Source organism: Equus przewalskii, chromosome 9 (assembly GCF_037783145.1).
Source record: "Equus przewalskii isolate Varuska chromosome 9, EquPr2, whole genome shotgun sequence".
Classification (NCBI taxonomy): Eukaryota; Metazoa; Chordata; class Mammalia; order Perissodactyla; family Equidae; genus Equus; species Equus przewalskii.
The window spans coordinates 19,454,401-19,480,348 of NC_091839.1; the positions used below are offsets into that span (position 1 = coordinate 19,454,401).

The 25,948-nt window shown below is 57.4% G+C and overlaps 1 protein-coding gene across 1 annotated transcript; it reads left to right on the plus strand.

The window, feature by feature from the left end:
- The first annotated feature begins 87 nt into the window (after positions 1-87).
- Positions 88-25,489, plus strand: MYBPC2 (myosin binding protein C2). The gene is made up of 28 exons (XM_070633226.1): positions 88-853; positions 2,255-2,344; positions 2,893-2,979; positions 3,311-3,459; positions 3,888-4,005; positions 4,466-4,514; positions 4,700-4,759; positions 6,812-7,008; positions 7,279-7,411; positions 9,068-9,192; positions 9,282-9,387; positions 11,129-11,301; positions 12,674-12,839; positions 13,868-13,974; positions 14,330-14,359; positions 14,858-14,997; positions 16,123-16,282; positions 16,370-16,474; positions 16,908-17,096; positions 17,487-17,621; positions 19,690-19,857; positions 20,033-20,121; positions 20,221-20,416; positions 20,686-20,825; positions 21,983-22,142; positions 22,303-22,439; positions 23,856-24,042; positions 25,372-25,489. Exons 1-28 carry the CDS (start codon positions 709-711, stop codon positions 25,380-25,382), a joined length of 3,552 nt encoding a protein of 1,183 aa, XP_070489327.1. The 5' UTR covers positions 88-708; the 3' UTR covers positions 25,383-25,489.
- The last annotated feature ends 459 nt before the right edge of the window (positions 25,490-25,948 follow it).

The following is a 25,948-nucleotide window of genomic DNA, read 5'->3' on the forward strand; positions in this document are numbered from 1 at the left end:
GGCAGCCCTCCAGGGCCTTCCCGGCCTCCCCGCCCGCCCCCGCGGGGGGCACCCGCCCCTCCCCCGCGTCTGGTGCCCGCCGCGCCCGCTCCGGGAACCGCCGCGGCGAGCGGGCCAGGCGCGGTCCCAGGAGAGGAGGCGGCCAGCCTGGGGTCCTAGGTGGCCGGGGCCCCAGGCCTTCGGGTGTGCCCACGCCCGGGCGCTGGCCTCCGGAGTCCCCGAGCCCCAGTGCCCTGCCGGCGGGCACGGAGACCTCCTTCCCCCCGCAGCCGTCCTGCCTACGCTGGGAAACCGGACCCTCCCTCCCGGCTCTGGTTTCCCGAAAACTCCTGACTTGCAGATGCTAAGAATGGCTTTCTAGACCCCGTCTTCCCTCCCCTCCCCCCAGGCCGGAATTCTGGCTCCCAGCTCTCACCCTTTCTAGACCCCAGCCCCTGGCCGTCCCTCCTCCTAGGACCTAGGAGTCCAGGCCTTCATCCTTCTCCTTCCTCCAGGACCCAAAATCTGGGCCCCAGGTCCCTTCTGCCCCCAGACCCAGGAGTCCAGGCCCCCAGCCCCTCCTCCCTCAGACCCAGGTGTGGGAACCCCAGCCCCCTCCTCCTAGGGGACCTGGCATCCAGCCACCGCCTTGTCCAGCTGTTATTTCTCGCCCTTTAGAACACGAGGGTGGAATGTGGGGCGGCAGGGGAGGGTGGGGAGGCACATCCGATGCCTCCCAGAGCCTCCTGGGAGTCTCTGGCCTCCTTAAAGGGCTCCCCCTGGGGGCCCACCTGTCCTCCCCAGGGCCCAGCAGGACACAGCTGCGGTCAGAGGAGCGGGAGGAGGTCCGCCGACATGCCTGAGGCAAAACCAGGTGGCTTTCCGGTCTCCCTCCCTATGTGGAGATGCATCCTCTTTTCCGAGTGGGGGACCAGGGGCCCCTCTCTTTGTGGGTTTGGGAGGATGCGGTGCCTTCTCTGTGCGGGGAGGGGTTCCTTCCTTGTGTTGGGGTGGGGGGTCCCCTTCCCTGTGCCGCTAGGGCATTCCTTTCTCTGTAGGGAGTTGAGGGCCATCTATGGGTGCAGATGGACATTCTCTGTGAATTTGAGTCCCTTTTTCTCCATGGGGATGGGAGTCCTGTGGATGTAGATTGGGGAGTCTTTGCGTGGCGATTAGGGTCCTCCACATTTGGGGATGGGGGCAGCTGGGAGGGGACCGGAGCCACTTCCCTGAGGATTGGGGCGATTCTCTATAGGAGAATGGGGCCCTGGTGTGTGTAGAGGTGAGGGGTTCCTGTCTGCGTGGTGAGCAGAGCTCTTCTCTGTCCAAGGATGAGGGCATCTTGTTTCTATGGGAACTGAGGCTTCCCCAGGTAGGAATTAGGGGACCATCTCCATCTAGGGGCCGGAGCACCTTTCTTTATTTGCAGTTTGGGGGCCCTTCTTTCAGTCGGACTGGGGAGCATTTCTTTATATGAGGTGGGGGCTTTCCCTCTATGCGGGAGTGAACAGGAGAGACACAGCCCCAGGAGGACTCCTCCTTCTGGGGTGTCCAGTCTGCTGGCACCAGGCCAACCAGGCTCTGGGGTGGGAGTCCAGCCCCTTGGTGTAGCTGGAGCCCTGGAGGGCCGGGAGCCAGAAGACAGAATAGATGAAAGATGCTGTGGTCAGCACAAGGTGTCCAGTTTCCAGCCCAGAGGAAGAGCTAATTATACCCCCAGAACCCAAAAGGTCAGGGCCTGGTGGCCTGGGTGGCAGGGGCATGGCCTGTCTGGGGAAAGAGGCAAGGGGAAATCTGATCACACAGATTCTCGGGATTGGAGATAAATTTACGTCTGCATGGGCAAGACTCCTGCGTCTGAGGGAGGAGGGGCTGGGGGCCTGGACTCCCGGGTCTGAGGGAGGAGGGGCTGGGGGCCTGGACTCCTGGGTCTGAGGGAGGAGGGGCTGGGAGCTGGACTCCTGAGTCTGAGGGAGGAGGGGCTGGGGGCCTGGACTCCTGGGTCTGAGGGAGGAGGGGCTGGGGCTGGACTCCTGGGTCTGAGGGAGGAGGGGCTGGGGGCTGGACCTCTGGGTCTGAGGGAGGAGGGGCTGGGGACCCAGACTCCTGGGTCTGAGGGAGGAGGGGCTGGGGGCCTGGACCTCTGGGTCTGAGGGAGGAGGGGCTGGGACCCAGACTCCTGGGTCTGAGGGAGGAGGGGCTGGGGGCCTGGACCTCTGGGTCTGAGGGAGGAGGGCACTAAGCGCATGCTCAACTATGAATGTCTACCTCTCAGCGGCCAAAAAGGCCCCCGAAAAGAAAGATGCTGCCAAACCAGCTCCCAAGGAAGCCCCCCCCAAGGAGGCTCCTGCAGAGCCCCCCAAAGGTGAGATGGCGTTCAGGTGGGCTCTGCAGAACTTGCCACCTGATCCCCCTGGCTCCCCTCACCTCTCTGCACCCTCCCTGCTCTTTCCCCTTTATCCTTTCTCCCCACAGCTCCAGAGCTGACCCGCCGCTCCCCTGCTCACAGCCCCGCATGGCTCCCCAGTGCCCCCAGGACAGAGCCCAGCCCCTCGGCCTGGCCCTCAAGCCCCCAGCAACTGGCTGATTCATCACGGCTTCCTGCCCAGCTCTGAATGCCCCAGTCCATCTTTACACCCCTCATACCCCAAAGCCCCATTCCAGACCGCCCAGTCCACCACCCTCCACTTCACAGATGAGGAAACTGAGGCCCAAAGGGGTGGGGGAGCCTGGCCATGGTCATGCAGCTGCCTGGGTGATGTGCGGTCTTTCTCAGGTCAGGAAAAGCCACTTCACCCCATGCCCTATGGCTTTTGAGCAGAGTCCCTCGCTAGCTCTAAGCCCCGCCCCCAAAGTGGCCTGTGGCCCCCTCCCCAGACTGCCTCAGACTCCCTAATTCTGTCTCCTGAGCAGAAGCCCCTCCTGAGGACCAGTCTCCCACTGCTGAGGAGCCCACTGGCATTTTCCTGAAGAAACCAGACTCTGTGTCTGTGGAGAATGGTGAGGGGGGTCTGAGGGAGGAGAGGGTGGGGGCCAGACTCCTGAGTCTGAGGGAGGAGGGGCTGGGGCTGGACTCCTGAGTCTGAGGGAGGAGGGGCTGGGGCTGGACTCCTGGGTCTGAGGGAGGAGGGGCTGGGGCTGGACTCCTGAGTCTGAGGGAGGAGGGGCTGGGGCCTGGACTCCTGGGTCTGAGGGAGGAGGGGCTGGGGCTGGTCTCCTGGGTCTCAGGGAGGAGGGGCTGGGAGTTCCAACTTCACAGTTCTCTCTGCGGAGTCTAAAGGTTCCTGTCCGGCCCCTCCCTCCCGTCCCACACCTCCCACCTCCCACCCAGGAAAGGACACGGTGATCGTGGCCAAGGTGAACGGAAAGGAGCTCCAGGGCAAACCAACCTTCAAGTGGATCAAGGGGAAGTGGCTAGAGCTGGGCAGCAAGAGCGGGGCCCGATTCACCTTCAAGGAGTCCCACGACCCTGCCAGCAATGTGAGGACCCTGTGGGGACGTGGGGGCATGGGGGCCAGGGCTGGAGGCTGTACGGGCCCTGCTTCTCAGAAGGCCTATTGCCTGAGGCGAGACTGCGGGCCTGGAGCCCTGTAGATGGACAATGGGGGCTCCATGGGTGGAGGTTGTGCGGGGCTGCTCAGTAGAGGTTGTGCTGGGCAGGAGGGGAGAATGTCGGGTCAGGGCAAGGTGCAGTTGGGCACTGCCCATGCACTCCCAGAAAGATCTCAGGGGTCAGGGATGTGGGCCCCCAGGGGTCAAGACTGTCCAGGCATGGGAAGAGACAGCTGGCCCCTCCCGTGGGGCAGGGGTGAGGACTCGAAGAACGAGCTGTGGGGTGGGCTCTTGGGGAGGTGGGGTGGTGCTGGGGGGTGGTCGCGTGCCCCCACAGCCCTGGCGCTGGCCCGCAGGTGTACACCTTGGAGCTGCACATTGGGAAGGTGGTCCTTGGGGACCGTGGGGATTACCGCCTGGAGGTCAAGGCCAAGGACTTCTCTGACAGCTGTGGCTTCAACATCGATGTGGAGGGTGCGTTGGTGGGGGTGGGGGCCTGGGGTGCGGGGCTGGGATCCGGGGACTATGTACCAGCCAGGCGTAGGCGAGCAGACAGATGTGGGGACGAGGCCAGCACAGGTCTTTGGGGAAAGAAATCCAGATGGAGGGTGTATAGGCTCCGGGGGTTTGCAGCCCAGGATGTGTGAGGCCTTAAACATGGAGGGCACAGGGAATGAGGTTGCCCAGGCCTGGGGAGAAGGGCGTGCTGGCCCAGGTGTGAGGGGTATAGGCTGCTGAGAGAGAGTGGTGCACAGCTGGCAGGGGAATGAGTCTAGAAGTAAGCGTGTTCAGGCCCAAGTGAGAGGGTGTGCTGTCCCAAGAGGTGGAGAACCGGGGGTCTTGGGGGAGGTTGTGCAGGCCTGGAGGGATGCTCTTGGGTTTCGACTCCTCCTTGCCTCCCGCTCACCCTTCTTCCCCTGTCACCTCTCCCCAGCACCCCGTCAGGACTCCTCTGGGCAGAGTCTAGAGAGTTTCAAGCGTTCGTAAGTGACCCTGGACCGTGGGGAGAGGGAGGGGGTCTCCTGGTGCCAAGGATCATGGGAGGGCCTCCCGTGGGAGGAGGAGCAGTGGGAGGAGGGGGGATCGGGGAAGGCACGGAGTGGGGACCCAAGGTGAGTCTGAGTGTCCAGACCTCCGTGGGGTTCACGCCTCCTCTCCATGGCCACAGGGGTGAAGGGAAGATGAAAGACGCGGGCGAGCTGGATTTCAGCGGCCTGTTGAGGAAAAGGTGAGCCCACCCTGCCTGGCACCGAGAGGGGAGCTGGGGGCTCAGCGAGGAGGAGGCTGGTGGGGGAGACCCCACTGCCATCCCAGGACTCCCTGCTTACTCCTTCTCCATCTACCCATTCCCCGCCCACCCAGCCATCTGTCCGTCCACCCATTCACCCATCCACCCACACCCAAGCAACTTTCTGTCCACCAATCCATCTACCTACCCACCCTTTAATCCATCATCCTCACCTCCATTTCCCTGTCCACTCAGATTCCAGTTCACCCAGTTATTCACCCACCCAACCACCCATCCACTTGTCCACCCATCCAGCAGTCGGTCCACTCATGCATCCATCCAACCAGCTACCTCTTTATCCATCTATGATCCATCCACCTTCCTGTCCATTTGCTCAGCCATCTACCTACATATCCATTCATCTACCCACCGTCTTCCCACTTGTCCATCCACCCATCTGCCATTACACTCAGCCTCCCGTTCATTAACCCAGTCGTTCATCCTTCACCCACTCACTCCATTGTCCACTTCCCCACCTATCGAGGCACCTGTCTGTCCAACCTTCCCACCACCCATCCGTCTCCCAGCCGTCCACCTTCCCGCTTGTGCAGCCATCTGTACCTGCATCTCTCTCCCAACTGAGTCCAACGTCCCACCCTCTCATCTGCTCGTCCACGCACCCATCCAGCCAGGCGTTCCTCGATCCACTGTTCATCTCTCCAGGGACACACCCATCTACCCAGACAGCTCTGTTAGATTGGTTGATGTGAAATTGCTCTTCTGTAGGTCAAAAATGATTGGATATTGGCAATTTCATATTGTTCAACACGATACTTGTCCATTCATTCAGTTATTTATTGTCTGCTGGTCCGCCTATCCATCCTTCTGCTCGCTCATCTAGCCCTGCAACCAAGTCCCCGACAACCTATTTACTAGTAGATTCATCTGTTCGTCTTTACCCAGCCAGCCACCTGTCTGGCCAACTCCCATTAACATTTTCACCCAAGTGCCCACCCAACCGTTTGCCACCAAACCATCCACTGACCCAGCCATCCTCCATCAACCCATCCACCTATCTTCATGCCGCCTATCCCTCACCAACCCACCCATCCATTGGCCCATGCATCCATCACCCTAGCCGTCCATTGACCCTCCGCCCACCTATTTATCAATTCCGCACCCAATGCTCTGTACTTCGGTCCAAATATTCGTATGTCCCCAAATTCCTCCATCATCTATCCTCCCTTTGTCCCCTTCCCTTCCTTCCTTCTTTCCAGAGATCCATTCACTCTCGCACTCATGAAACATCTTCTGAGGCCTCCCGTCTACCAGGCCCTGGGCTGAGATCGGGGGACAGAGAGAAGTTTGATGGGCCCCCGACGTTGAGTCGCTCATTGCCTTGGGAAGATGGGTCTGATCCAGCAGACATGGACACAGACCAAGACTGTTTAGTGTGGTCTGAGAGAGGGTCCCACGGGCGCCTTGTGAGAGCCCAGAGTGAGGGCAGTTCATTGCCCGGAAGGGTGGGGGCTGCACGGAGGAGGGAACTTTGGTACTAGGGCTTATAGGATGAAGAGGAATCTGTCAGGAAGAGAAGGTGGGGAGGGGTCGTAGGGCAGGGAGATATTTTATACAAGGGCTGGGCGGCAGGGGAGAGCCTGGAGTGTTCAGGAAAAGGCGAGTAGCATGGTTTGGTTGTGGAGGTCGCGATGGGATGGTGGGTGGGGTCGTGATTGCCAGGCCGAGTTGCTGGGGCTTCCTCCGGAGGGCAATGGGGAGCCATGGGAGAGTTTTGAATGGGGAAGGGATGGCATCTGCTGTGGGGGTCAGAAATATCCCTCTGGGGCCACGTCTGGAATAGATTGGAGAGGGAGAGGCTGGATGGAGGCCAGGAGGCCAGGGAGGCGGCTGGGGCGATGGTCCAGGTGGGAGAGAAGAAGGGGCAGCAGCAGCCTCTGAGAAAGAAAGCGACACGGCAGGTGGGTGGAGAAGGCAGAGGGAGACCCTCACCTCCTCACCCCGTGGTGGCCCAGCCTGCTCTCCCACCCTCAGGGAGGTGGTTGAGGAGGAGAACAAGAAGAAGAAGAAAGATGATGATGACCTGGGCATCCCTCCTGAGGTTTGGGAGCTCCTGAAAGGGGCAAAGAAGAGCGAGTACGAGAGGATTGCCTTCCAGTACGGCATCACCGACCTCCGGGGCATGCTGAAGCGGCTCAAGAAGGCCAAGGTGGAGGTCAAGAAGAGCGCAGGTCAGCGCCGGTCTGAGGGGAGGTGGGCCCATCCCGCGAGGACCCTAGCATCATGGGTGTTCAGTGTTTGGACCCTGGACCTGTCTTTCGGAGGTCCCAGTCTGAGGAGTGATAGAGCCCTGCTCTCGGGGACTTCCAAGGTCATAGGAGGCTCTCTGACCTTGACCTTGGAGAGCCCGTGGGCTCGGGAGGGAGACTTGACAGCCCTGGGAATGACCAGGGCGGCGAGAACCTCACAGCTCTGTCGCTCCCGCACCCCTCCATCTGTAGCCTTCACGAAGAAGCTGGATCCAGCCTACCAGGTGGACAAGGGCAACAAGATCAAGTTGGTGGTGGAGATCAGTGACCCAGACCTCCCCCTCAAGTGGTTCAAGAACGGCCAGGAGATCAAACCAAGCAGCAAGTACGTGTGGGGGCCCGTCCCTGGGTGGGGGAGATCTGAGTCCCAGAGAGAGAGCGCCCGGGAATAAGGCTGCCACCCCTAACCCAGAGGAGACCCACGTCCCTCACCCACGTGAAAAGGGCGCGCACCTCAGTAGAATAACAGACAAAGACAATGACAAACACAAAGGCAATGAAAAATAGGAATTCGGTTGAGAGGAAACCCAAAGGGCCAACACACTGTGAAGTACACCCGACCTTGCAAATCATCCTCGTAATATAATAATGCAAATCAGAACAACAGTCTTTCTGCTCTCCAAGTGCTCAAAAACTTTACAAAATGATAAAACCCAGAGCTGGAGAAGACAGGGAAGCGGGTGCACAGATGTTGCTGGTGGGAACGTAAGTTGCTAAATCTCAAAAGGCGGTGTATTAAAACGCCTTTAGGCTGCGCGGTTCTAGGTGTTTAAGGGAATTAGCACGATTATGCATATTTACCTGCAAGCTTCTTCATGGAAGCCTTTGCTATTGTCTTGAAAAATGGAAAACAGGGGCTGGTCCCATGGCCAAGTGGTTAAGTTCGCGCGCTCCGCTTCGGCAGCCCAGGGTTTCACCGGTTCAAATCCTGGGCGCAGATATGGCACCGCTCATCAGGCCACGCTGAGGCGGCGTCCCACGTACCACAACTAGAAGGACCCACAACTAAAATATATTTACAACTATGTACTGGGGGGCTTTGGGGAGAAAAAGGAAAAATAAAATCTTTAAAAAAAAAAAAGGAAAACAAGCAAAATGTACAGTTCCATACTAAACGAAGGTGCTGTGAAGTCACTAAAAAAGATATTCTAAAACACATACTAACACGGGAAGCTGTTTGAGATTATTGTTATGTGCAGAGGCATAGTTCCCATTTCTGCTTCGAAGAATGTTAATCTACATATGTAGAAAGAAAAAGGTGGGAGAAACAGAGGCCAAAATGTTTGCAGGAGTATCTCTTGGTGGGACGGCTATGGATGGGTTCTATTTTTATTATTTTTTTTTCTTTGCTGTGTTTTCTAAATTTATCATCATGAGCATTTTAGAGGAGATAAAAACTTAGGTCAGTTAAAGTATAGGTTAAGTTGCTGTAACAGAGTCCCCAGAACGCATTAAGTTGGAGAGAAATGTATTTCTAGCTGATCGAGGCTGGTGGGCTGCCTCTCCTGGTAGAGATTTTTCGGGGATCCAGTTTCCGTATTTTTGGCGACATCGTTTCTTGTGGCATTGTCCTCCTCTGCGTGGTTGAGGCTATGTCTGGGGGACAGGAAGTGGGAAGGAGGGAATCCAGAGCAAGCAACTCAAAGTCGCAGATGACTGACAGTTACGCACCTCACATCCACTCACACTCCATTGGTCGCAGCTCAGTGGTGTGGCCAACCCAGCTGCAAAGGAGGCTGGGAAGTGTAGTTCTCTCGGTGGGTAGCTGTGTGCCACGACTAAATGGAAGGAGAAGATGGGTATGGGTGGACAGATAGCATTTCCGCTGTGGTCATTTAAATACTAGAACTTGGACCGTCTATCCCCTCCTGCACAATTTGGCTTTGAAAGGGAGTGACTTACCCTGGGAACTGGTGGACGAGTCTGCCCCAGGGCTAGGAGCTTCTCCGTGCCCTGGGCTGAGCTGAGATTTCTGCACCAGGTACGTGTTTGAGAATGTGGGTAAGAAGCGGATTCTCACCATCAACAAGTGCACGCTGGCGGATGATGCTGCTTATGAGGTCGTCGTCAAAGACGAGAAGTGTTTCACCGAGCTCTTTGTCAGAGGTGAGGCCGGGATTTGGGCCTGAGCTTGGGGAGTGGGGCTCTGGAGGGGTCATGAAACTCCTGACCTCCTGTTCCCCCATGCCCCACAGAACCTCCGGTCCTGATTATCACACCCCTCGAGGACCAGCAGGTGTTTGTGGGCGACCGGGTGGAAATGTCAGTGGAGGTGTCAGAAGAGGGTGCCCAGGTCATGTGGTAAGTGACTCTTGATCCCTGACAGAGGTGCCCACAGCTTCTTTGCCTCAGCCCTGATCTTTATGACCTCTCTTGGAAATTTCGGACCTTTACCCACCAGTCACCAGGAAACCTCAGCCTTTCTCTATAAATCCTGACCTTCACCCATGACCTCTTTCTAGAACTTCTGACCTCTACCCATCCCATTCTCTTTGGGATCCTTCTCCTAATTCCTACTATCTCAGATTCATTAAATTATTTATTCATCCATTTAATCAATTATCCATCCTTTGGTCCATCCACTCATGTATCCATCCATCCATCCATCCATCCACCCATCCACCCATCCATACTTTCATCCATCCACCCATCCGTCCACCCATCCATCCCATTGATTCATCCACCCATCCATCCATCCATCCACCCATCCATCTACCCATCCATCTACCCATCCATCCACCCATCCATCCATCCATCCATCCATCCATCCACCCATCCATCCACCCATCCATCCACCCACCCATCCACCCACCCATCCATCCATCCATCCACCCATCCATCCACCCATCCATCCACCCATCCATCCATCCATCCATCCATCCATCCATCCACCCACCCATCCACCCACCCATCCACCCACCCATCTACCCATCCATCCATCCATCCATCCACCCATCCACCCACCCACCCACCCATCTACCCGCCCATCCATCCATCCATCCATCCACCCATCCATCCATCCATCCATCCATCCACCCACCCATCCACCCACCCATCCACCCATCCATCCACCCATCCATCCACCCATCCATCCATCCATCCATCCATCCACCCACCCATCCACCCACCCATCCACCCATCCATCCACCCATCCATCCATCCATCCATCCATCCATCCACCCACCCACCCACCCATCTACCCGCCCATCCATCCACCCATCCATCCGTCCATCCATACATCCACCCATCCATCCATCTATCCACCCACCCACTCACCCAACCAACTACTCATCCATTCGTCCATCCCTATATCTATTTACCCTTCCAACAAATACTTATTGAGCACCCAATGTGTGGTGACACTCTTCTACATATTGGAGATAAAATGGGGAGAGACTCTATCAACATGGCGCCTGCCCTTGTGGAGTTTATAATCTGGTAAGTTGCTGAGGAGTGTGTGTATAGGAGATGGAGATAGACGTTAGTCAAGCCATCACACAAGGAAATGTGAAAGTTCTATTTTGACAAGTATTTCAGAGGATCAGTAACTGATGCTGTAATTGCTTTCTAATAGGACGAAGGGACTCAGGAGGTCACAGAAGCCTCCCTGGAGTAGGTGACCCTTGAGCTGAGATTTGAATGAGAGGAATTAGAAGTAAAATGGGGAAGGAGGAATGTCCCAGGCAGGGAAGTGCCCTTTACAGAGGCCACGATAGTTGACATCTCTCTGTGACCCCAGGACTTCATGCTCTCACCTCTTCCTATGACCTCTTTTTGTGTCCCCTGACCTCCAACCGGAACCTTGAGGCATCTCCCTATGGCCTGTGACCTCCTCCTCCTCTTTTTGTCTCCTGACCACCACCTGTGGCCCATCCGCTCCAGATGCCTCTGCCAACCTTAATCTCTCCCCTGTCCTGTGACCTCCCTTCTGACCCCTGACCCCTGCTCAGGACTGTCTCTCTGGTCCCTGACTCACTTTCTGACATCCAGACCCGGGGCTGTACGGGCCCCTCACTTCCCCCTTCACGTCCCCTCCACCCAGGATGAAGGACGGCGTGGAAATGACGCGGGAGGATTCCTATAAGGCCCAGTACCGCTTCAAGAAGGATGGGAAGCGTCATATTCTCATCTACTCCGAGGTGACCCTGGAGGATAAGGGTCGCTACCGGGTCATGACCAACGGCGGCCAATGTGAGGCCGATCTCATCGTGGAAGGTACGGGGCCTCCGGGTGGGGCAGGGGCCGCACTGCTTATGCCTCTCCTTGCAGCCCAGGGTTGCCCAGGCCCCAAATCCTGAAGTTGTCTCTTCTCTTTGCCTCACACTCTATCTTCAATTCACCGGCAAGTCCTGGTGGCTCCACCTTCAAAGGGGAGCCTGAATCAGACCCCTCTCCCCACCTCCATTGCCCTCACCTAGCCCAGGTCTGCATCCCCTTGTGCCTGGACTGTTGCAGTAGTCTCTTCACTGGTTGCTGTGTTTCCACGCCTGCCCCTACCTTGTTCACACACCCCAGCCAGAGTAACCCTTGTAAAATGTGAGTCTGATGGTGAAAACTGAGCACATAGTTCACAGTACTGGACAATTTCCTGTGTTGTCAATTTCCTGTAATGGTCAGTTTCCTGGTTTGATATTGGACGACAGTTACGTAAGATGTCACCATCGGGGGACATGGGATCCTATGCACTCTTTCTGCAAACTCCTGTGAGTTTCTAACTCTTTAAATATAAAAAGTAAAAAAAAAGTTCCCAAGACATTTATGGGCCAAATAAATTATGCTACATCCATAGGTAGCTATAAAAAAGGACAGTTTTTAATTTACTCATATGGAAGGATTTCCAAGATGTATTGTTAGGGGAAAAAGCACATATGCTACTATTTTTAAAAGAGGGAAAAGAGAGGAAGGAAGGCGGGAGGGAGGGAAGGAAGAAGGGGAGAAAGGAAGCATATACACACATTTGCGTTGAGAGCTCCAGGCTGGATGGAAGCTGCCTGTGGGTGGAGATTTCTCCCTCTCTATCTAAATCCTCTTATCATGTTATTTTTTAAACCACGTAAATGCATTATTTTATTTAAAAAATACAAATTTTTTAAAGTGGAAGTCAGATCCCAGCCGTCTTCTCAACCCATCTTCCTGCCTCACTCAGGGCAACGCCAAGTCCTCCCCGTGGCCCATGAGGTCCGTGATCTGGGCCCATCTGCCCCCGCCCATTTCATCTCCAACCGCGTCTGCCTTGCTCCCTCCCTGCTGGTCTGCTTGCTGTTTCCTACGCCAACAAGCCTGCTTTCCTCCCCAGGGCCTTTGCACATGCTGTGCCCCATACCTTGGGGACTCCTGAGTCCTCCCCCGGGTTCTTCCCTGCCCTCCCTCAGGCCTCATCGTCCCCTCTTGTTGTATGTTGATGTGTTTTTCCGTTCACTGTCTCCCCGGTAGAATGTGAGCTCCACAAGTCCAGTGGATAGTTTCCAGGTTGTTCACGGCTGTATCCCCAGGGCCTGGAACAGTGCTTAGCACATAGTGGGTGCTTGCAAATATTTGTGGACTGACTAGAGTTGTGACGGCCTCATCCCCTTCTCTCCTCATGCAGAGAAACAGCTGGAGGTCCTGCAGGACATCGCGGATCTGACAGTGAAGGCCTCAGAACAGGCCGAGTTCAAGTGCGAGGTGTCGGATGAGAAGGTGACGGGCAAGTGGTACAAGAATGGGGTCGAGGTGCGGCCCAGCAAGAGGATCACCATCTCCCACATTGGGAGGTGCGGAGCTGGCTGTGGGGGTGGCCGGGGGCGGGGCATGTGTATCAGTTAGCTATAGCTGCGTAACAACCATCCCAAGACTAAGTGGTTTCAAAGAACAAGGATTTAGGGCCGGCCTGGTGGTGTAGTGGTTAAGTTCACATGTTCTGTTTTGGCGGCCCGGGGTTTGTGGGTTTGGATCCCAGACACGGACCTACACACCACTCATCAAGGTACACTATGGTGGTGTCCCACATACAAAAGAGAGGAAGATTGGCACAGATGTTAGCTCAGGGCCAAACTTCCTGACCAAAGAAAAAAAAAGAACAAGGATCTATTTAATCATGAGTCCGCGGGTTGGCTGGGGGCTGGGTGGTCTAGAATGGCCTTCCTCGTGCCTCTGTGGTCAGTAGAATGTCAGCTCTGCAGATCTTTCTCTGCTTGTTCACCAGGCTGCCTCTGCTCTGGTCCATGTGACCTCCTGGCATAGTCATGTGGCAGTCAACTCCGGAGCGGGGATCTAGCTAGGGAGACGAGGGGCTGGAACTCAGCAGGGAGCACACGGCCACCTGGGATAAACACTCGGTCACCTGTGGCAGCAGGCAGCCTCCACGATGCCACAGGACATTGTGTCCCTGTGGGTTTCCTGACAACAGCTCCTGGCGGAGTGTAGGCTTCCTCTGGGTTCCATGTAAGGAACCTGGCTGCTGGTGGTGTCAATAATGATGAGAACAACTCTTAACGCTTATAGGACACTTACTATGTGCCAGAGAACCTTCTAAATGCTTGACAGCAGCCCTGGTGTAGATGGTCATCATTACCTCTGTTTTATCAGTGAAGAAACTGAGGCACAGAGAGGTTAAGTAAATTGCTCAAAGTCACACAGCTAGCAAGTGGCAAAGCTAGATTTAAACCCAGGCCGTAGCATTCCAAAGCCCAGAATAAAATGGTGAGCGCAGGCATGTCCATTGCACTGAGGAGGGTACTTCTCCGTTGTGGTCCCCGGGGCGACCTCGCCTGACCCCCGCCCTGTCCCCCCAACCCCTTAGGGTCCACAAGTTGGTGATCGATGACGTCCGCCCTGAGGATGAAGGAGACTACATGTTTGTGCCCGATGGCTATGCCCTGTCCCTCTCGGCCAAGCTCAACTTCCTGGGTGAGGAGACCCCTTCCTCTTCCCGCGGGGACCACAGCCCCACCCTCCTGGACCCCAGGGCCTGGATTCCCCCCTTCAGGGTTAAAGTTCCCTGGCTGTACACTGGCAGTGGCAGCAGGCACCTGCTGACCATGGGTGGACTCAGATGAGAAGATGAGGCAGAGAGCACTGTGTACGCTGAAGCGCGTCCGTGTGCAGGGCACGTGGGAGGAGGGACAGTCATGGACCTGAATCCACCCCCAGCCCCCCGGGTCCCCTGGTGATGCCAGACCCTCCCTCCCACCTCTGGGCTGTGAGGGTGGGATAAGTGGCTGGCTCAATTTAGAACTAACTGTTGGTTTTCTTTGTCCTCCAGAAATCAAGGTGGAGTATGTCCCTAAGCAAGGTAAGCACCGGGGGCTGCTGTGGTACCCTGGGTCCTGGGTCTGAGGGAGGAGGGGCTGGGGGCCTGGACTCCTGGGTCTGAGGGAGGAGGGGCTGGGGCTGGACTCCCGGGTCTGAGGGACGAGGGGCTGGGGCTGGACTCCCGGGTCTGAGGGAGGAGGGGCTGGGGGTCTGGACCCCTGGGTCTGAGGGAGGAGGGGCTGGGGGCCTGGACTCCTGGGTCTGAGGGAGGAGGGGCTGGGGCTGGACCCCTGGGTCTGAGGGAGGAGGGGCTGGGGCCTGGACTCCTCGTCTGAGGGAGGAGGGGCTGGGGCCTGGACTCCTCGTCTGAGGGAGGAGGGGCTGGGTGCCTGGACCCTTGGATCTGAGGGAGTCTGAGGCTTGGGCTCCTGGTTCTCTATGGCTGCTGAACCCTGCTTCCTGGCAGAGCCTCTGGAGGGGATTGGGAGGGCCCAGCTGCCCTCTCTCAAGTTGCCCAGAATCTCTGCTCTTCCACCAGAGCCACCAAAGATCCACCTGGACTGCTCAGGGAAGACCTCAGAAAATGCGATTGTGGTTGTGGCTGGAAACAAGCTGAGGCTGGACGTGTCCATCACAGGGGAGCCCCTTCCCGTCGCCACCTGGCTGAAGGAGGATCAGGTATGGTGGGACATGCCCTATGCCCTGACTTTTCCCTCTCAGCTCTTCTGGGTGACTTTAGGCAAGTTGCTTTCCCTCTCTGAGCTTGAGTTTCATTGTCTGTACAATGAGGATTATGATTCCTTCTTCAGGGGGTTGTTTTGAAGATTGGAGATTGTATTTGTCCATCACATGGTTCTGGCCTAGGACATGGTGGGTGCTCCATCCATTCATCTATCCATCCATCCATTAATCCATTAATCAACCAACCAACCAATCCAACTATCCATCAACTCATTCATCTTTCTATTCATCAGTTAATTTAGAGATTACTTAATTCGTCGAGCCATCCATTCTTCCAGTAATTAATCAATTTGTCCATTTATCCATCAATCAATCCTGTTATCCATGCATGCATTCATCCATCCACCCACCTACCCATCCATCTATCCATCCATCCATCCACCCACCTACCCATCCATCCATCTATCCAGCCAGCCAGCCACCAACCTATCCATCCATCCACCCACCTATCCACTCATCCATCCACCCACCTATCCATCCATCCATCCAACAAATATTTTCACCTCGTATATTCCAGGCCCTGGAATAGTTCAATTTTTCTTCTCTCCTCTGGGCTTCCATTTCCTCTTCTGTGACACGGATAGACTTGACTCCATCTTCCTTCATTCCTCCCTCAGCAAACACCCCCCGAGCTTTCCTCTCTGCCAGGCTCTGTGCGCCGGCACTGAGGATACAGCCGTGAATCAGACACAGCCCCCGCCTTCAGGAGCCTCCCCTTTTGGAGAGAGGCAGACACGTGCCCAAAGAGTCACAGTCCAGGGTGATGGGGGCTGAGATAAAGGGAGGTACTGGACACTATGAGAATTCAGGGGATGGGGCATCACTTTCAGCTGGGGGCATCCAAGAGGGCTTCCTGGAGGAGGCAACTTCTGGGCAGGTCCTAAAGAATGAGTCAGAGTATAGCAGAGAAGAGTGGTCAGGGCGTTGCATGGGTCCAGGGCCTTGTGCGTTGTGGGGTTGTGGGGTGACGGAGGGACATGGAGATCTTTGAGCAGGGGAGAGGCAGAGGCAGGTCTGGGTTTGGGGAGAGGTTGTGCAAGGCCATTTGGTTGCTGTGTCCAGGTGTTCTTGGCCACCGAGGGCAGGGTCCGCATCGAGCAGCGGGAGGGCAGCAGCAGCTTCCTGATCGAGAGTGCCGAGCGAGGGGACGAGGGCCGCTACACCATCAAGGTCACCAACCCGGCCGGCGAGGACGTGGCCTCCATCTTCTTGCGGGTTGTGGGTGAGCAGAGCGAGCCGCGGGGGGCTGAGCTGGGGGTGGTTCCTGGAGGCCGTGAGGGGCCCCCTGACTCTCCTGCCTCCCCCCCAGATGTCCCAGACCCCCCAGAGGCTGTGCGTGTCACCTCGGTTGGAGAGGACTGGGCCGTTCTTGTCTGGGAGCCACCCAAGTATGACGGGGGGCAGCCGCTTACCGGTGAGTGCCTGTGTGCCGGAGTCCCCATAACCTCTGACCTCTCCTGCCCTCTGACTTCTCCTTGACCTCTGAGAGTCCTTAGCATCCTTGATGACTCCCCTGAGACCTGGTTTCTGTCTTTGAGATCTCGCGATCCCTTTGGTCTTCTCCATCCTTCTTTGCTCCCTGACGAGCCAGGAATCTTCACTTTGGCCAAATAGCCTGGGATTTTCTGTGACCCCTGACCCCAACCCAGGACCTGTGACCCTTCTTGATCCCTGACCCCATGACGGGTGACCTCTGACTGCTCTGTGCCTTTGAGATCAACCCAAGATCCATGGCCTCTTTGGGCCATGTGACTTTTTGATATGACCCCCCCCGCCCCGACTGACCGGCCGCCCCCCTCCGCGACCTCGCCCTGAGCGCCCGCTCCTCCGTGCCCGGGGGTGGCCAGGGTACCTTCTGGAGCGGAAGAAGAAGGGCTCTCAGCGCTGGATGAAGCTGAACTTCGAGGTCTTCACGGAGTTGACTTACGAGTCCACCAACATGATCGAGGGTGTCCTCTACGAGATGCGCGTCTTCGCTGTCAACGCCATCGGCGTTTCCCAGCCCAGCGTCAACACCAAGCCCTTCATGCCCATTGGTGAGGCCCCTCTGCACCCTCGCCAAGCCCCCACTCACCTCCCACCCGCATCCTGCCTGTCACTGATCTCTGACCCTACACCCTGGCCTTTGACCCCCAGCCCTACCCATCCTCCTGACCTCTTCCTGACCTAGTGCATCACTGCTGAGCTCAGTGATCCTAGACTCCGTGCTGTTGCCTGAATACTTCATTGACCTCTGACCTACCAGACTAACACCTGTCCCCGCCCCTGGAGACCTCACTTCGCTTGACATCTTGTCTTAATGACCCATGATGACATGTCCTTGCTCGTTGACCTGTGATCCCTTTCCTGACCTGTGACCCCAGCCCCTCCCTGTGACCACTGACCCCTCACTTACCCCCACCTCCCCTTTCCCTGGGTCCTTACAGCGCCCACGAGTGAACCCCAGCACCTGATGGTGGAGGATGTGACAGACACCACCACCACCCTCAAGTGGAGGCCCCCGGATAAGATTGGGGCAGGTGGCATCGACGGCTACCTGGTGGAGTACTGCGTGGAGGGCTGTGAGTGACCCTGTCGGGCCCGGTGGGGGCAGAGGCTCACACAGAGCCCCAGGGGGGGTCCCATCAGGGGACTGCATCAGGGCAGCGCAGAGAGGTCTCTGGTGCGGTGGGCTGCCCTTGTTCTGTCTGCACTTGCATGAACCCCTGGGATGGGATGGGTCAAGCTAGGCCCCCAGTGACCAGCGTGTCCTCTCTCCCTCCCTCTCCCCTTCTCTCCCTCCCTCCCTCCTTCTCTCCCTTCCTGCCTTCCACCTTCCCCTACTCTCATCCTCCATACAGCAACACCTTTTCATCCATCCATCTATCTTTCCATCCTTGTATTTATCTGCTACCTGTATCCCTTCTTCCTCTCATCCATCCATCCATCCATCCTTCTATCCATCCATTCATCCATCCATCCATCCATCCATCCATCCATCCATCCATTCTTCCATCCATCCATTCATCCATCCATCCATCCATCCATCCATCCTTCCTTCCATCCATCCATCCATCCATCCATCCATCCATCCTTCCATCCATCCATCCATCCATCCATCCATCCTTCCATCCATCCATCCATCCATCCATCCATCCATACTTCCATCCATCCATCCATCCATCCATCCATCCATCCATCCATCTTCCATCCATCCATCCATCCATCCATCCATCCATCCATCCTTCCATCCATCCATCCATCCATCCATCCATCCATCCATCCATCCTTCCATCCATCCATCCATCCATCCATCCTTCCATCCATCCATCCATCCATCCATCCATCCTTCCATCCATCCATCCATCCATCCATCCTTCCATCCATCCATCCATCCATCCATCCATCCATACTTCCATCCATCCATCCATCTTTCCTTCCTTCCTTTTTCCCTTCCTTTGCGTTGCCCTTTTGTTTCTCCCTCCCTCTCTCCTCTCTTTCCTTCTCTCCTTCCTTCTTTCCCTTCCTCCTTCCTTCTCTTCTTTCCTCCTTCCCTCCTTCTCTCCCCCCTTCCTTCCTTCCTTTCTCCCATCCACTTGCCCACCCAGTCATCCATCCCACCATCTCTCTATCCATCTGAAAATCTTTTGGATCATCTAACTATCCATCCACCCAGTAACATTTATTTCATCCATATCTTTACCTCTTCACTGCCATCTTTCTTCCCACTTCCCTCCCTCCCTCCCTTCTTTCCATCCATCCATTTCCCTATATGACCATCCAGCCATCTGTCTATTGTCTCTCCAGCTGTCCGTCCATCCATCCGTCTGTCCATCTATCTGTCTGTCCATCCACCCGTGCATATTTCCACACATCCAACTCTCCATCTTCCATGGAACAAACGTGTTGAGCACTGACTCCGTGCCAGGCCCAGTGCCACGGCTATGGGGATACCTCCGACACGGTCGTCTCACTGGGAAGACAGACGTGATCACCTCGACACCGTACCCCAGGTCTTAAAGTGACACAGATATAGGTTCCTGTCCTGCCTCTGCACTTTCTAACTGTGTGGCCTCGGGCAAGTCCCTGAGCCTCCGTTTCTCCAGCTAAAACTGGCGAAGACAGCTCCCATCCCAACAGGGCACCGTGATGACTGCATGTGGCAATGCGTGGACACGACGGACGGTCGGACCCCGCTCAGCCCCTTCCCTCTTTCTCTTCCTAGTCCCCTTTACCCCATTCCCACCCTTGCTGACCCCTCCCCACTCTGTGGCAGCGCCGCCCTGATGTCTCAGACCCCGCTTGGTTAGAGTTCACCCTGTTGATTGTTGGTCTGACCCATATCGGTTCACCGACCCCCGACCCCCAGTGATAAACCCAAGATGGAAGGGCGCCTGTCACCGAGGCGGGGAATCCCAGGAGGCGCCCCGAGTTCCTCACCCTCTCTGAGCCTCGATTTCCTCCTAAGATGAGGGTGACACGGGGCGGAGGTGGGAAGTAGAGCTAATGTGTGCCATCTTGTGAACCTGGTCCTAGTAAGCGCTTAGTAAGTGTCAGCTGCCTCTCGCTCGCTGAGGGAAGGGACATGGAGCCGAGGGAGTCCTGGGAGGGGCCGGAGGGAAGGCCCACAGCATCGCTTGTCTCTCGCAGCCGACGAGTGGATCCCGGCCAACACGGAGCCCGTTGAGCGCTGTGGCTTCACCGTCAAGAACCTCCCCACGGGAGCGAAAATCGTCTTCCGGGTGGTTGGGGTCAACATCGCGGGGCGCAGCCAGCCGGCCACCCTGACCCAGCCGGTCACCATCCGGGAGATTGTGGGTGAGTGGCCCCTGAGCCCCGACCGTGTTGTCCTAAAGACCAACTTGGTGTCATCCGGCCCTGCCCTTTGCGTGTCACATTCAGCCGTCCTCTGACGACCTCGTCGCGCTGGTCTCTGTCCTTCCCTCGCGTGCCCCCCAAGCCCCGTGCTGAGCACCCCACTTCGTGCCCTCAGAGCAACCCAAGATCCGGCTCCCGCGCCATCTCCGCGAGACTTACGTCCGCAAAGTGGGAGAGCATCTTAACCTCGTCATCCCCTTCCAGGTGCGCAGAGCTGGGGTCGGGGGTCAGGGGTCGAGGGGTCAGTCCCTGCCACGGGAGACCCTGCTGACCTCTCCCCCGACCCCCGCTGCCCCCGTGCAGGGAAAGCCGCGGCCGCAGGTGGTGTGGACCAAGGGCGGGGCACCTGTGGACACCTCCCGCGTGCACGTGCGCACCAGTGACTTCGACACCGTGTTCTTCGTGCGCGAGGCGGCCCGCTCCGACTCGGGGGAGTACGAGCTGAGCGTGCAGATCGAGAACATGAAGGACACAGCCACCATCCGCATCCGGGTTGTGGGTGCGCAGACGGGAGGGAGGGGCGGGGATGGGTGAGGTGGCAATGAGGGAACGCGGGGTGGGAGGCGAGGCAGGATGCTGGCGGCCCAGGATGCAGGGAAAGAGGAGAGACTGGGATGGGGCCAAAAGGTGAGGAAAAGGGAGTCAGGGACAAGGCCTAAGAGATACCAGAATTGGAGGGGGGGGCGGGGGGGGTGGGCATGGGGCGAGGACCTGGACTTTTAGGGATCCTTGGGCTGGCCTGTACCCACCGCCCCCCACCCCTTCCAGAAAAGGCAGGCCCGCCGGAGCACGTGATGGTGAAGGAGGTGTGGGGCACCAACGCGCTGGTGGAGTGGCAGCCCCCCAAGGATGACGGGAACAGTGAGATCACGGGCTATTTAGTCCAGAAAGCCGACAAGAAAACCATGGTGAGACCCCGGGGCACCCGGGGCTGGGGGCAGACAAGCTGGCCCGATGCGCAGAGCCAGCACTGCTGTTCCCATTTCACAGCTGGGGAAACCGAGGCGCCCAGAGATTGGGGTGAGCTGGGGGGAGAGAGGGAGGCCTCGGGGCTGAGATTTGGCACGTGGTGGGTTTTCTTTTTCTCTCTTCTTTTTTTTATTGAGGTAGAATTCACATAAGAAAATTAAGCGTTCACCATTTTAAAGCGGCATTTAATGGCATTTTAGACATTCCCAGGCAGCCCTGGGGGTCTAGTGGTTAAGATTGGGCGCTCTCACCGCCGAGGCCCGGGTGCGTTTCCCAGTCGGGGGACCACACCACCCCTCTGTTGGTCGTCACACTGTAGCGGCTGCGTGTTGCTGTGACACTGGAAGCTGTGCCACAGGGATTTCAGACACCAGCAGGGTCCCCCATGGCGGACGGGCTTCAGTGGAGCTTCCAGACTAAGACAGAGCAGGAACAGGGACCTGGCCACTCACTTCCGAAAAATTGGCCATGAAAACCCTGTGAATAGCAGCAGAGCGTTGTCTGATCAAGAAGGGGCGAGGATGGCGCAGGAGGACCAGGCAGGGTTCCGCTCTGCTGTGCACAGCGTCCCAGGAGTCGGAATCGACTCAATGGCACCAACATTAACAAAAAGCACATCCCCGATGTTGTCAACCACCAGCTGTCTCCGGTACCAAGACATTTGCATCACCCCAAAAGGAAACCCATAGCCATTAAGCAGTCACCCCCATTCCCTCCCACCCAGCCCCAGGCCACCACGAGTCTCACTGATGGCTTCCTGTCTCTATGGATTTGCCTGTTCGGGACATTTCACATAAGTGGGATCCTACAGGATGTGGCCTTCTGTGTCTGGCTTCTGTCAGCGTAGTTTTCTGGACTCCTCCACACTGTCACACGTATCAGGCCTTCATTCCTTTTTCATGGCTGAGTAATACTCCATGGTGGGACCGACCGCCTTCTGCTTCTCCATTCATCCACGGGTGGACGATTGGGCTGTGCCTGCCTCCCGGCCGCTGTGAACGGCGCTGCTGGGATTGGCGGGCTTTCCGAGCGTGGCACACACATGGGTGTATTTCCTCACCCCCGGTCCCTCTCGTGTCCGTGTCCCCGACTCTAGGAGTGGTTCACCGTCTATGAACACAACCGGCACACCTGCTGTACCGTGTCCGACCTCATCATGGGTAACGAGTACTATTTCCGCGTGTACAGCGAGAACTTCTGCGGTCTCAGCGACTTGCCGGGCGTGTCCAAGAACACGGCCCGGATCGTCAAGACAGGTCTCACCACCTGCCTCCGCGGGCCCCCCTCAGGGCTGGGGTTCGACCTTGCCTCCCCTCCTCTGCCCCCCACACCCCCAGACTCCGAGCTGATGGCACCTGGTGATGGAGGAGGGGACACATGAGCTTGGTCACCTACAGTGCATCTCCCCTCCCCCAGGAATCACCTTCAAACCCTTTGAGTACAAGGAGCACGACTTCCGAATGGCCCCCAAGTTCCTGACGCCTCTGCCCGACCGCGTGGTCGTGGCTGGCTACGCCGCGGCTCTCAACTGCGCCGTCAGAGGCCACCCAAAGGTGCCGTGCGCATGCGTGTGTGTGTGTGCACGTGTGTGTGTGTGTGTGCAACCCTGGAGGGAAACCTTCGCCCAGATGACGCCCCCTCCTCCTGGCCACTCCGCCTTTCCTCCCGAGTTCTCTCTCCTCTCTTAGGGGATCTGCTCCCTTTTAACCCACTTCCTGTCTCCCTCCCGCTCGAACCAGAGCCCCAGTCTCAGATCCTGACACTCTCACCTCCCTGGGCACTGGCAACCTTTGCGGGGGAGGGGGGTCGTCTACACCTCCAGGGCTCCCCGGCGTCTTCCCGCCCCGTCCAGTCTCCAGACTGCCATCTGACCAGGGGTCGGCAAACTCCAGGCCAGACCCGCCCGCCACCTGAGTCTCTCAATAAAGTTTTATTGGAACACGGCTGTGCGCACTCGCTTGCGTACTGTCCGCGGGGAGGGGACCACGGGCTGCAAAGCCTAAAATAGCGACTCCCTGGCCCTTTGCAAAGTTTGCCGACTTCTGGTCTAATTCCCAGCTTTAAGCTTCAGCCCCTGGGGTGTACTGTGGGTTCATTCGTTCGTTCAGCTCCTCCATCTCCATCTGTCTGCTTTGTTCACAAACTTCACTCATTCACTCATTCATTCACCTCCCCATCTGTTCACTTAGTTCATTCATTCACTCTGTTTGCATATTTACATCACTCATTCACTCTGTTTGCATATTTACATCACTCATTCACTCTATTTGCATATTTACATCATTCATTCACTTTGCTATTTACATCACTCATTCACTACGTTTATTCTTTCAACACACATTGTCAGAGGCTTTCTATCTGCTGGGTGAATCAGACAAGAATTTCTGTATGTTGGGGGAGCCTGGCACTAATCACATGAATGAGGGTACAATGAAAAAGGGTGGCACCTGTGTGAGAGAAGAGCAGGCCGTTGGGAGGGGGAACTAGGCATTCCCGCCACAGCCTGGGGGCTGGGAAGTGACGTGTGAGGCCTGAACAGAGGCAAGTGCCGATGGTGAAAAGAGGAAGGAAGAGCAACATTGGAAGAGGGAGTCTGCTGGTCTGTCTGGGGAACAGCAAGGTGCCCGTGTGGTTGGTGCAGACGGAGGGAGGGGGTGGGAGGTGAGGGCAGAGGAGAAAGGAGGTCAAATCATGTAGGGCCCTGAGGGCTGCAACGAGGATGGAGCTCTTCATTCTGACAGCAATGGGGAGCCCTCCCCGCTACCCTGCCAAGTAGAGATTATCAGCCTGCTTTTACAGAAGAAGAGACTGAGGGTCAGAGAAGAGCAGTGACTAGTCCTAGCTCATCCAGCTCAAATGAGGCGGTGACACAGCCAAAAGGAACATCCAAACCTGCCTCCCCAGGCCCGTTTGGCCATCCCCCAGGGGTCCCTCTCTGAGCTGGCCTCCTCTCCCGCTCCCATCAACAGCCAAAGGTGGTCTGGATGAAGAACAACATGGAAATCCGCGAAGACCCAAAGTTCCTGATGACCAACTACCAGGGGGTCCTGACGCTGAACATCCGCCGCCCGTCCCCCTTCGACGCCGGGACTTACTCCTGCCGGGCGGTCAACGAGCTGGGGGAGGCGCTGGCTGAGTGCAAGCTGGAAGTCCGAGGTGAGGATGCGCGGCCGGCACTCCACCCGGCCTTCGAGCCCTTGAGAGCTCCCAGAGGCCCGTGATGGGCTGGGCTGGGCTGGGCTCCGAGCCGGGCGGCCCTTTAGGACTGTGACTGGGAGCTGGATTAGGCCCCACAGGCTCGATGCAGTGAAGGCGGCACGGGGCGCTGGAGGCGTGGGGTGCGGGGAGCTCTGACCCGGCCTGGGTGGGGGTCCCAGCTTTGTGAAAGGACACAGAAGGTGTGAAGGGGGGCCGGAAGAGCTTAGAAAACGATCATGGAGGCCCCAGTGAGCCCGGGCCGACCTGGGGAGATGTGTGGGGTTGGCGTTGAAAGAAACATGGGTCGTGGCAGAGGAGTGGGTGCTGTGGGAGCCCAGAAAAAATGCCTCCCCTCCACAGCCTGTCCCCTAGCTGCGCCCCTCCTGTCCCTGCCTCTGCCCCACAGTGCCAGCCCAGCCTCCTTGGTCCTCTTCCTCCCGAACTCTCACCCGGCCTCCTCGCCTCTGTCTCTCCCTCCACTCCAGCCCCCACAGGGCTCTCTATCCAGAGTTGACCTGCCCCAGCCCTGCTCACAGCCTCCCCGGGAGCCCCTCAGCCTGGGGTCATGGTCCTTCATCCAGCCCCAACCCTGGCCCCTCTCCAGCCTCACAGACCCTGTTTCCCTCCACACTGTTCCAGCCACACCAAGCGGCTGGCGGTTGCACAAACTGGCCATGCCCTCTCCTGCCCCTGGGACTTTGCACATGCTGTTCCCTCTACCCTGCACACTCTTCCTCGCCTCCTCCACTTTGGGCTTCAGTCCATCAAGCATCAGCTTGGTGGGGAGGCCACTAACTATGTCCCTCAGAGGTGGGTGATGTTAATAGGGGCTTCCCAAGTCCCTCCTGGACTGTGACGCCCCCAGGCCCTGAGGACAGCCCAGCAGACAGAAGCGGCTGCAGACCCTTAGCAAGGGCTCAGAGAGACCACTGTCGGGGCACGTCCTGTCTGTCCTTCTAGACCACTGCCCTTCCAGGAGGACCCCATCTCTAATGTTCCACTGTCCCCTTTTATCAACTATGGGATCAGCCCAGAGACATCCCTACTTTGGGATTCCCAGGACGGCTGGTCACCAGCCGCTGCTCAGCAATCCCTGATCAGAAGGTCCCAATTTGGGGTCCAAACTACAGTAATCCCGGGCACCATGATGCTGGTTGACCGCCCCCCAGAGACGAGGGCCGGGCGCGGGGCGGCGGAGGGAGACTTGGGCTCCCTGCTGGTCAGGTGAATCCAGGGGACATAGGGGGCTGGGGGCCATGCGTTTCCACCCCCTGTCTCCTCCCACAGTGCCGCAGTGAAACTGTCTTCCGCCTGCCGAGACTGGTGGCTGCTGAGTCCTACCCCGACCCCCCACGCTGTGTCCCTTTCCGGAGTTGTCACTGAGAAGATAAGAGTCTTGTCTGCACCGGCCTGTGTCTGCCCTTCTTGAATGTGTGGCGCCGCCTCCCTCCTCCCGGCGGGGTTGGTCACTGCGGTGGGCGATGGGGACAGCCGGGTTGGAGGGGCAACCAGGCTAATGCAGCCCGGATGGAACAGACCGTGGGAAAGGCTCCTTGAGCCAGGCTAGTGCGTTGCCATGGCAACCACAAAGGTCAGAGTTGAACCCAAGGCCACAGTGGAGGGGGTCCTCTTAGACTAGCTACTCGGAGTGGGGGGCACGAGGCAGGCCGGCTGCAGTGGCAACGACAGTGGGACAAAGAGGGACCAGAGCCCGGGCTGGGAAGGCGGCTCCAGCGAGGGAGCCATGATGGAGGAGGGCACAAGGTCTTGGCGGTGGCCCCGGGGGCCAGACACCATGAACCGAAGGCCACGCTGAGCCAGACACACCGGAAAAGCTATGTCTGCGAGGCAGCCACGTTGAATT

What these genes read in the sequence shown, in the direction of transcription:
- MYBPC2 (XM_070633226.1), top strand. Translation starts at nt 709, where the DNA reads ATGCCTCCCAGAGCCTCCTGGGAGTCTCTGGCCTCCTTAAAGGGCTCC. An exon ending in ACCATCTCCCACATTGGGAG is followed by an intron (nt 12,840 to 13,867) that starts GTGCGGAGCTGG and finishes CCAACCCCTTAG; the next exon opens with GGTCCACAAGTTGGTGATCG. An exon ending in CACCATCCGGGAGATTGTGG is followed by an intron (nt 19,858 to 20,032) that starts GTGAGTGGCCCC and finishes TCGTGCCCTCAG; the next exon opens with AGCAACCCAAGATCCGGCTC.